This window comes from Gavialis gangeticus, unplaced genomic scaffold, assembly GCF_001723915.1.
Source record: "Gavialis gangeticus isolate Ggan-Ray unplaced genomic scaffold, GavGan_comp1, whole genome shotgun sequence".
Lineage (NCBI taxonomy): Eukaryota > Metazoa > Chordata > Crocodylia > Gavialidae > Gavialis > Gavialis gangeticus.
In genome coordinates this window covers 33,135,786-33,147,359 of record NW_017728994.1, presented here as the reverse complement: position 1 = coordinate 33,147,359, position 11,574 = coordinate 33,135,786, and the positions used below count along the sequence as shown (strand labels likewise).

The following is an 11,574-nucleotide window of genomic DNA, read 5'->3' as shown; positions in this document are numbered from 1 at the left end:
TAGCTGTGCTCTTGCCATTGCTGCTTCTCTCCCCCACTCCCAAGTCTCTCTCTGGCTGTGGCATAGGCACAGCTTCCAGTTGGTGGGGAATTGTCCCGGCAGCTGGAAGCTGAGTCCCCGCTGCTGCTGCTTCTCCTTCGCCCCATTCCCTTCCTCTTCCCCTTGCCTTCTAGTTCCCTTTTAAGTTGTTTTGTTCTCCTGTTTTAGAAATTATTCTGTTCTCTTAAGGATGACATATGAGACAAATAAAAGCTGAAGAAATCAAATCCATTTTTTTCTTCATATTTCACCCCCTTCATCCTCTCCCTTTTTTTTCCTTTTGGAAAAGGGAGAAAAGTTTAAAACTGAAAATATTTTGGTTCCTGGAGTGTGAGTGCTGGCCTCTTGGTTCTACACAAGAGCATCTTTCTTACTGCTACACATATGCAAGCATACACTCTTGCAGACAAAATTATTCCACGATCCTCACAACATAATGCCCGAAATAGGAGAGAAGTTTGAGGAGGTTGCTAAAATGGTAGGGAAAACAGACATTCAAAATGTAGGAGATTAATGTTCAGTGCATAAAATGTGCTCAGGGATACTGCATGGTATGAAAACTCCTGTCATCATAGGAATTTAAAGTCATTTGTTTCTGTGATTGCCAGGTGAATAGGACATCGGTGTCTGGTCTGCCACGCTGCATGGTGGTAGACCTTCTCCGCCAGGCTCAAGGAATTGTTCAGCTCATGGTCTGCCGAAGCACAGCTTTGCACCGGGCTTCTTCAGGCAGCCACAGCAATACATCTTCCCCCCTGAGCACAGCAGCACAGTCAGGTAAAACCCACTGCACTGAAGTGGGAGTCTGTTATTTGCACCTGAATCTCCCATTAGTAGCACTGATATAACACCATTGACTTCAGAGTCACTCCTGTTTAAATGAATAAAATCATGTCTTAGCCTCGTAGCCCTTTGTGTGGATCTAGCCTTGGGTGACTTGCCCCGGGTCACACAGGAAATTACTGCATGAAGAAACAAGTCAGCTTTGGTCTTCTGAGTTCCCAGCTTGTGTGCTATCCACTGGATCATTTTTCCTCAAGGGCACCTATTTTGCTTTGCTTATGTTACCTGTGAAAGGCTCCTTCCTGAAATAAGAGTTTCTAACATCGGCTGGGCCACGGGGCTGCCAGGGGAGCCTGACAGTGATGTCACAGACACCCAGGGAGACGCTTCCGCAGGAAGGTGCAGCAGTTGGTGGCAGTTGAGGACCGAGGAACGGGCAGGGGGGGCTGCCCAGCCAGGCTGGGAGCAACGAGCCCCTACAAGTCATCACTGGGAAGCTGAGTCAGATAATGGGAGCTGCTTATTTAATCATTCCTATCTCTTTCTTTGTCCTTTGGAACTGAGGTTCCCGTGGCAGGTACATGCCCAGCCTTTGAGATGTATTTAAAAGCTTTTTCTCCGATGGGCTAAGGAGCTGCTTTGGGCATGGGCCAGGAAGGAAGGGGTTAACTCCTCCAGATTGCCTTCAGATTGGTTACAGGGCCAAGTGGGGCATGAAGGGCAAAAGCGTCCACATAAACAGCCCAAGTAAATTTCTGGTCTTGCTACAGTTTGTGGCAAAACTCTTACTGGAGCTAGGAGTTTCTCTAAGTTGAAGGAAAAGGTGATCTTTAATATGGGGCCTGTGCACCCTTTTTGGGTTGGACTGGTGTAGGGTGGTTCAAATAGTATCCTCATGTGCCAGTAAAACTCACTGGTGTTCTGGTTGGGTTTGCCAGAAAACAAAGCTGGGTTTGTCTCTTTTGGAGCGCTCCAGGTTGTCTTTCCTATAGAGCACCTGGGAAAGGGGAGTTTGTTGCCAGTGTCTGCTTCTGCCTCTGGTGGAGTTTCCAGGCCAGGGGCACAGAAGATGTGAATCTTTGGTTGCAGAGACATTTTTCTATGATGCCACTTTCCTGCTTTCAGATGACTGTGGCGGTGAGCGAGGCCCTGGAGACCGGCCCAACTTCACTATCAAAGGAGAGGAAGAGCAATCCAGTCAGATGTGCAGCAAGGTGATGTCCGCAGGACATGTCTAGAAATTATCTGGCAATGTATTTGCATCTGTCTTCTGGGAATGGATTAATGAATTAAGGGGCTACAACTTGCTAGTGGAGAATAAGCCATGATCAGGAAAATGTGTTATGGCAAAGCTGACAGCACTTTGTAATAAGGCAGGGATCTGGTAGAAAAAATAATATGTGAACATGTGATTAGAGTCCAGGGATGGGCAGAGCCTGGCTGGTGGGCTGGATCCAGCTGGCCGTGAACTCCATTTCCCAGTGGCCCCTGCCTGCATGGCTGGGGCCGGTCTGCATAGAGACCCCAGCCACAGCTGTGCTTTGATAATGCAAGGTTGGGGTTGTTATGGAGGCAGGGCAGGGGGCTGCTCCGAAGCCACTGGGATCTTGCAGTGGGGGCAGCTTGGTCCAGGGCCAGGGCAGAGCTGCGATCTGCAGCCTGCATGCACCAGGCAGGGGCACGCAGGTAGTGATAGTGGCTCTGCCCCAGAGTGCGAACACGCTGTCACCACTGCAAGGAGCTGGGGCAGAGCCATGATCTGCTGCCTGTGTGCCCCCGCCTGGAGCATGCAGGCTGCAGATCATGGCTCTGCCCTGGCCCCGACCAAACTCCCAGAGGCTCCGGAGCAGCCCCCTGCCCTGCTGCACGCCCTGCCAGCACAGCTGGGTCTTCATGGCAACCCCAGCCTTGTGCTATCACAGCACACCTGTGACTGGGGTCTCCATGGAGACTGGCCCCAGCCATGGGTCTGCAGTGTGATGCAGCTGCACAAAAGGCGAATGTGGTTTTGGGATGCAGCAATAGAAGCATTAGGTCCAAGACATGGGAAGTGATAGTGCCTCTACCGAGCACTGGTTAGACCTCACCTGGAGTAGTATGTGCAATGTTGGGCTCCACATTTTGGGCTCCATGGAGAAGCTGGAGAGGGTCCAGAGGCAGGCAACAAAGATGATCAAAGGCTTGGAAAGCAAGACAGATGAGGAAGGACTGAAGGAGCTAAGCATTTTCAGCTTGCAGAAAAGGTGCTTAGGAGGGGACTTGATAGTAGTCTTTAATATTTGAAAGACTGCCATAAAGAAGGAAAGTACCTTTTCCCTCTTGCTACAGAAGGGAGGATGTGGACCAATGGCTTGAAGTTGCAACAAAGTAAATTTAGCTTAGATATCTAGAAAAACTTTTTCACTATAAGAATAGTGAGGCAGTGGAATAGACTGTCTATGAAAGTTGTGGACTTTACATCACTGGAGGTGTTCAAGAAGAGGTTGGACAGCCACTGGCTGGGGATGATCTAGGAACAGCTATGTCTGTGCTACATTGAGTGTTTCCCATGCTTCTGGGTTTTGCTGGTTGCCCCCTTCCCCTTTTTCTGTTACATGTCTCACAATCATAGGTGGAGGGAGAAATTTTTTTGAGGGGGGTTGAGCACATGTGTGTGCCCCCCCAGGTGGGAAAATCTGCAGGGGAAGGGGCAGGGGGAGGGGAAGGGCTGGGGCTGGGGTGTCTGGTACCAGGCATGGATTGGGAGGAAGTGAAGCTGAGCCGGGCCCAGGATCAGGATTGGGGTCAGGGCCTGCTGCACCCATCTGGCCACCCCTTCCCCTGCGACTGGGGTATCTGCCCGGCACCAGCGCGCCCTGCACCAACAAATCCACCACCTCCCAGCTCTGCACTGCCTCTGGCTACCTCCCTGCACTGGCCCTGGCCTTGCACCACTGGGGAGAGGGTGGGGGGCAGAGAGCGGCCAGCCTCGGCTGCACTGCCAGGCTGGAGGGAACAGAGCCCCCAGGACCACCGTGTCCAACCTGCCTTGCTTAGAGTCATCCACAGGAAGAGCCCAGCACAACCCTGGCCCTAGCTGCAGCCTGCAGCGGCAGCCTACCCTGCCCAGCACAGATCCAGGGGCACACATCTCCATGCTTCCAGGGGTGCGCGTAGCAGCAGGAGCCCTGCCCCCTGTAAGAACCGCTTATGCCTCAGTCCTGCGCCCACCCAGCTGTGCAGCACCTGCCCCAGCCCCAGCCCCACTCCCTGCCTAGAGGATCTGGCCCCTTCACTTAGGATCAGACTGAGTGCCATATTTGGGGTCAGGAAGTATCTCTACTCTATGGTCAAATGGGTATGGGGGGCTTTGACTTCCTCTGTAGCAGGGGGCATGGCCCTCTACCTGGGATCTCTTGAGCATATACTGACAATATTTCATAGAAGCAGGATGTTGGGTGCCATGTTCTCCTGATTTGTGTGCAGCAGGCTAGGATGTTAGGTCTGGAGTCCTGGTGTTGCATGCGGGTTAATGGTAGTCTTATGTAGAGTTTAGGTAATGGATTGTATAGGATGATTTGGATAGGGATGATTCTTCCTTAGGCAGGGGGTTGACTAAGTGACCTCTGGAGGTCTCTTCCAGCCCCACTTCTCTATGACTGTATGATCCAGTACTGCAAAATTAGCTCCAATGCTTTTACAACTTGCGTATGTAAAAGGCAGATGCCCTGTATCATAATCTAAATGCAGAATGGTCTCTTTTGCTGTATGCTACTGTCCTCAGCTGACACCAGTACTCCCTCTGGTGCTACCTGCAGCCTCTTAGGGCTCATAGCTGGGCTTTGGCCCTCTCAGCTGGAGCCCACTTATGCTGCCTTTCCCCTTTTGAAGTGTTCAAGACCCGGTGTGTCCCAGGCACCCTTCTCAGGGGCCTCCACCTCCCCCACAGCTACAATCTGGTTTTCTGGTGCAAACTTCAGTACAACAAAATATAAGTGTCTGCTCCCAAACAAAAGGCTTCCCCCAACTCTGGGTCAATGTCAAGCCATGAAAACAAGCTGAATATTTGGCCAAAATACTTAGCTTAGCTGCCTAGTGATGCAGGGACTTCCTTGCAACTCCATATGGTCTGGAGTCCTTCTCCCTTAACAGGTCAGACCCTCGCCCCTGCAGAGGCCTCAGCCATGGTCCTGGTTTTATAAGGACTCTAACCTCTCCTTTGGGTCACCTGATCGACCACTACCTGCATTGTGAAGGCTGCATCTGGGGCATGCGGCCATTTTATTAAAGGGCTCTCTGCCTCTATTAGTCCCTCCAGAGGGTTGGAGTGAGCCAGTTTCTCCCTGGCTCCTCTTTTCTTCAGTAATGGGGTAGGGGTCCCATTACAACTAGTTAAGTGCTGATTCCAGAGACCAGCAATACCTTACCATTAACAGCTCCATCATTTGGGGGTAAATAGACATCTACTTTCTTACACATCATGTTTCCCTAAATAAGACATGCACTTTGTTTTGGGAAAGCAGAATGAAGCAAAAAAGATTTTCCTAGAATCTTACTGGTTATGGCATGGGCTCGCTATGGCTGAATGCTGGTCACATGCAGAAGGGTGGAATCCCATCATCTGTGCCACTCACCCTCTGGCTGTAGTTGTATAGCCTGAAGTTTTAAGGCTGTCCCAGCTGCTGAACCAACTCAGGCATAGCTGTGACAGGGGGCATGTGGCGTGCAAACTTCAAGCTGTCCAGCTGCAGCCGGTGAGGGACACTGATAACAGGACTCTGTCACTCCTACATGTGTCTGGGAAGGAAGCAGATACCCTGGCAGCCATTCTAGCATCCATGGGTACCTATACAGGTGCAGGTATATAACCTGCTTACAACTGGTCAGTCTGGAGAAGCCGGGTCAAGGCTGGTGCAGTCACTGTGGAAAGCCATCAGAGAGCCCAGGCTGAGGTCCGCAGGTGAGCCAGGAAGCAGAGTATACTTCAGCCTCCATCTGACCAAGTGGTCCTGTAGCCACTGTGGGAAGGTTTGCCACTTGTGCATTGGGCTCTTCTTCCACACCATTGCCAAGCACCACTGATTAACTGACTTTGTCACGTCTCCTTTCATCTGTCAAGATGTTCGACAGCCTGAGTAACTTTTCTGCTTTACTTAAAACAGTTTAGGTACAACGACTTAAAACTTAATAGACATTCTATGGCTTGGTGTGAGTTTCGTGCCTTGCTGTAATTCTCTAGAGTAGGAGGCAGGGGGTGCGGACACGGCACAATGCAGCCTGAGGCCATGGGGAAGCCCCATTAAATACATGTGCAATAAAGGCCAACTAGGTAGGCTAAAACGCCCTGCTGCAGGTTGCCTTACATTTAAAACACATATAACAAGGTTTAATCAAGGCAACTTCCACCATTTTAAAAACATTCTAAAGTTGCCCACGTGTATTAAGTGATGGCTTTAGAATACTTTAAATGGTGAAAATCATCATGTGTCTAGGCACCTTAAGTGCCTGCATTCCAGCGCAGAAATCAGCTTCCTCAGTTAGAACACACAGCCCAATTATGGAGGCCTATTATTTGGGCGGAAAGGTGCACATGGTGTGCAAATAAATACAGAATTTGGGTGGGGGGGGATAAAAATACCTTTGGTATCTCAACAAAGGGAAATTAAAGAGCACAGTGTCAGTTAAGACTTGTAAGTAATTGTGCTCAGTTTGTGAGGGTGGAGAGGAATAATTGACACAAACTCTTCCAGGGTTCAGTGATTTTTGACAGATTGTGTATTTACAGAATCATAAGATTGGAAGGACTTCAAGGGTCATCTAAACCAATCGCCTGCACAGATGTAGGATGAGCTATTCCTTACCTGTCCTAGATACATGTCCCTCTAGCCTTTTTAAAAAAACCTTCAGTTAAGGCAATTCCACAGCTTTCCTAGGCAGCTTGTGCTTTTGTTTTGCTGCTTTTATTTTTTTTTATCTGAGATTTAATCTAAATCTATTTAGGTTCTGCAATGCTGAGTCAGTCATACATTTAGTTCTGAAGGGGAACCTATTCTATCCATTTCCGTTTTCTGACTTTGACAAAAAAAATACCTTTTGTCAGAAGAGAAACAATTGTCAGTGAAATGAGCTATGTTCTTGCTGCTTCCTTCTGGTGATTTTTAATTTTATTTTTATTTTTTTCTTATTTTGTTTCTATAGGATTCAGAAAGCAAATGTAGTCCCCCCCTGCAAGATCATTCAGCAGAACAAGTTTATCAGGACGTTACCAATGTTGCTGCAGGCAGGTAAATGTTTCCAGCACAAACATTCATTATATTGTATAGCAGGATCAGCTTATCCTTTCATGTCTTTGAGCAGTCTATACTTATGTCTGTATAATTCCTGCCCTCCTACAGGACAGTTCAAACTATATTTATTCAGCACTACTGAAACTGCAGTGATTTCTGGGGTGGGGAATGCCCACATAGTAGTGCAAGGAGAGCAGATTTTAGATCAGGACTCTAGAGCACACATTGCATTTACAGAATGCACCATATGATTCATATTGTCCCTGTGGCCTGACTTTCAGACATGCTGGTTTCATTTACATGTGACGCTATGTTGCTGTAGCAATGTGCTACAGTGACAAAGCATCCGCAGGGGTCTACACATGGGGGTCTACAATACAGGCTGTTACTGTGCCATGATTTACTACTTTGTTTTGGAAGAACTAAATCGCAGCACAGTAAAAACATCACCATAGCGACATGTATAAATGTGCTTGCTGTGCACATTTAGCTCCCACTAACATCACTGGGTGTGACTGGTTTGTCTTGACTCTAGCTTTGGAGTCATTTTTTCAGTAATCAGAAATAACATCCTGTGACACAGGTCACCAATCACATGGAATAACTAGTAAATAGTAAACAGTGCATTCATGCAAAGAGCTTGTGAGTAAGGTACCAGGTACATCCACACAGCAATCCAGACATATGGCTACAACTCAAGAAGACATACTCCAGTTATATTTAAATTAGCTAGTGTGGGTAGTGAAAGTAATGTAGCCCTTGCAATATGGAACTCAGTGGGCGCGTCTACATGAGAAGCTACTGTGCAGTCGTTACTGTGCATGTATTTAGTGCTTGTAATAGCAAGTACTAAATAAATGTGCAGTAACTGGAGTTACTGTGCAGTGAATGTTTTTTACATAATGCTACTGCTCAGTAGCCTAATAATACTGCTCAATAGCATATTAGCACTGTCTGCGCTGTGATGCACTGATGAGCAGTATTTTTTGGTTACTGTGCAGTCAGTGTCTCGTGTAGACGCACCCAGTGAGGACTAGCTGACTGAGTATACACCAAGTGTTCGGGCTGTAAAAATTGCCCTGGACGGAGCTCCATGTGGCTGTGGCTCCAGTGGTAAGCTGTACCTAAGCTGGTTCATTTAAAAGCAACTGGTGTATTACTGCATGAAGTACAGTAATGTCTTCATTTGCAATGTAGACCTACCCACTGACTGAAATATTTTATGCCTTTATTGGAAACATTCATGGACATGAACTGGAAAACAACATGTGAATCAGCCATTTTCCTGCTGTCAAAGTACGAGGTGGCATTTTGGTTGAAGGTTTGAGTGGACTGGTACTTTTCCCCAAACCAATGAGGACCATCTCCAGTACCAGGAGAGAGAAAAAAATACCTTTGCTTACACTGAAGAGCACAGGGAATGCTTTTTCCTTGTAAAATTAACAACACAAGAAATAATCACTTCATAATTAAGACAACAGACTAAAATCCTGAGGAAATTTGAGCATTTGCTTTCATTGGCTAAAAATCTGCTACCATTTAGGAATGGATTCAAGCTGAATGAGTGGTTCTGGACCCAAGCTTCCCTAAAGCTCTGTTTTTATATACATCTTAGAGTTCTGAATGTAGAGTTTTAGACCATTAAAACAAACTAGATAGCCTTGACATTCAGATTTGGATCCAGACTTCCCCACATTCAGATCTATTTTGATTGTAGCTTTTGATTCGGCCTTTGATTCTGTTCACTGGGGATAGCCAATCTGCAGCATGAGTGCCACAAATAGCATGGGCAGCCTCTGTGTGTGGCTTGTGATAGATCAGAAGGGGATACACAGCACAGCGGCAAATAGGGCAGGGAGCAGAAAATGGATCAGTCAGGAAACAGAAAGCAGAGCAGCAGATCAGGCAGGAAAAGGGGATTGGCGTGACACTTGGGGAGGGTGCAGGACTCCTTTGAGATACTTCTGCCAGAAAAGTTGGCCCTCATTACTGTACACCATGATGTCAAGCGTATGGTGTTGATGTTTATTATAAGTATTGCTACCAGGTATTCTTTATCTAAAACTTTTGAAGACCCTATTTTCTGGTGGATATAACTTTAACTGTTGTTATATGGACAGTCTATTAATACAGTTCTTTTGGATGCATCTTCTCATCCAGTTAATTTTATGGAATTTCATTTTTAACAGCTACTACTGTAATCAGCTGTATGTATAGGCACTGCTGTAAATACAGACAAAAAACCCCAAACCTTTTGCTCCTGGGATTTCATAGCACTCAGTGCTTATACCAGTGCTTGAAATCAGAAGGTTCAAGAAAGGTATGAGCAAAAGTAGAACTAAGAAATTTTTGCAGTTCTAACTGCAGTAAAGGCTGCCATTTACAACAAAAACAAATACTTTTCAGATCCCAGATATACACTGGGCATGAAAGCAGCTTTAGGAGAAACAGCCAGGAGTCTGAATCAGACAGCTGGAACAATGAAGATGATGCGTCTCGGCGGATTTCCATTTTACCTAGAGGTAACTGTAAGATGCTCTCTTTTCCCTAAAATATTAGGCCAGAACTCCAGCATAGCTCTAGCACTGTCAATACTATTATGCCTGCGCACCTGCTGATTTGGTTCCATGGAGCTTACCTGAAGCAACAGTCATCTCTGTTTTTATCCTGGCTATGAGAACTTCAGGCATAATTTTAAGTGCATTTAACATGTATAAAGTGTAACTTGTGATATGGCCCTAAGGATTCTTTTAACACCCTCTGGGCACATAAATGCCCCCTCTTAGGAACAGAGAGACATCTGTACATCTCCAAAGGGTGATTATATTCCTATAATAGGGGCACTTAGATACACAGAACAGGTAATAAATAGGGCTGTGTGAAGCTTCGCTGGCTGTCTTGTTTTGATGCTGTTTTGACTTGTTTTGAGCTCAAAACAGCGAAATCGAAATGAAACGAAGGGCTTCGAAACAGCCTCGAAGTGAGGGCAGTTGAAACATTTTGAAAGTTTTGAAACATTTTGAATTTTGAAGCAGCCAGCTGGTGGAAGGTAGGGGAGAGCCAGGACTGCACTCTGAGTGGCTCCGCAGCCCCATGTGGCTCAGTCTGGTGGGGAGCACAGCCCTGGCTCTCCCTGTCTCCTGCCACTGGGCTGCGCTCTGGAAGCTGAGCCTGGTGGAGGGAGATGGGATGCTGGGAGCTGATCCCAGTGGAGGGAGGCCACCGGGTTGCACTCTGTGGGGCTGGCAGAGCCAATTGGAGAGCAGCACCGGCTCTGCCCCCTTCTTGCCACTGGGCTGTGCTCTGATTGGCTCTGCCAGCCCATGGAGCTCATCCCGGTGGCGGGAGGTGGGGTGCTGGGAGCTGAGCCCGGTGGAGGCAGAGTGCAGCCCTGGTGCTGCACTCCATTTCCCCTGAACGGGCTCAGTTCCATGGGGCTGTGAGCTGCTGGGAGCTGAGCCTGGTGGAGGGAGGTGGGGCATAGCGCTGGGGCTGTGCCTCATCTTCCTCCGCTGGGCTCAGCTCCATGGAGCCACTCTGGGTGTGAGCTGTGCCCAGCACCGGTCCCAGCCAGCAGTGGCAGTCTCCCTCCTGCACCCCTGGGAGGACTGCAGGACTCTACCAGACTCCTTCTGGGGGTGTGGGCCCTCGATCTGCCTGCTGGATCCCAGGATATGGAGACAGCCTTGAAACTAAAATGTTGAGAATCATGGATCTAGCTTGTGCCACATATGGGTGGCAGGGGCAAGACCTCATCCTGCTGTGCCCTTCTCTTTCCACTGTCTGCCCCTTCCCAGCTCCTTGTCTGTACCTCAGGGGACAAGGGAAGTCCCTGCTGCTGGGACTGCTCCTGCAGGGTCCTACATGCAGGCAACCGTACCTGCAGCCCCTACTTTTGGCCCTGGGACTATGAGAGTGGATGGGACAAGCTGGGCTGCAAACCACAACTCCATCTATGTGAATACCCACCCACTCACTCACAGCAGAGCATGTAACATCAGTCCCAGCCCCTGATACGGGTGTTGGGGTGCAGCTGGGGGTGGGGAAGGGAAGGAGAAGGCGGTGGTGGCAGCAGTGGCAGTCCTTAGAGAAGCAGCTGCAGGTGTTGCTGGAGTAGCTGGGCCCAGTGGAGGCACAGGGTGTTGGACAGTGGAGGAGACCATTTGCCTCCTCACAAAAAGGGATCTTGTGGCACACTACCATTGCTCTACATGGTACACTGTTGTGCCACAGCACACCTTTTGGGAATTACTGGCTGAGGTTATCCTGCTTCAGAAATGTAGGCCTTGGAGATATCCTGTGACATAATTGGACAAACTGAGATATTATTTGTTGCAGAATGTCATGACATTCACTGCATAAATTAATAATCAGCTATATTTGCATATTTGATAAACTGAGTAACCACAATAAATAAAGTGATAAGTAGATGCCTAATTGATTTGAATAATTTTGAAAATCATGTTTAAACCCAGAAGATCAGTAG

The 11,574-nt window shown here is 48.0% G+C and overlaps 1 protein-coding gene across 1 annotated transcript in view; it reads left to right on the top strand.

Moving 5' to 3' along the window:
• The window catches only part of PTPN20 (protein tyrosine phosphatase, non-receptor type 20), a 63,295-nt gene that overhangs the window by 21,728 nt on the left and 29,993 nt on the right, over window positions 1-11,574 (top strand). Inside the window, exons 8-11 of the mRNA XM_019502543.1 lie at window positions 648-816; window positions 1,948-2,036; window positions 7,000-7,085; window positions 9,495-9,610. Coding sequence (XP_019358088.1) covers window positions 648-816; window positions 1,948-2,036; window positions 7,000-7,085; window positions 9,495-9,610 — 460 coding nt within the window. The remainder of the gene's footprint in view (window positions 1-647; window positions 817-1,947; window positions 2,037-6,999; window positions 7,086-9,494; window positions 9,611-11,574) is intronic.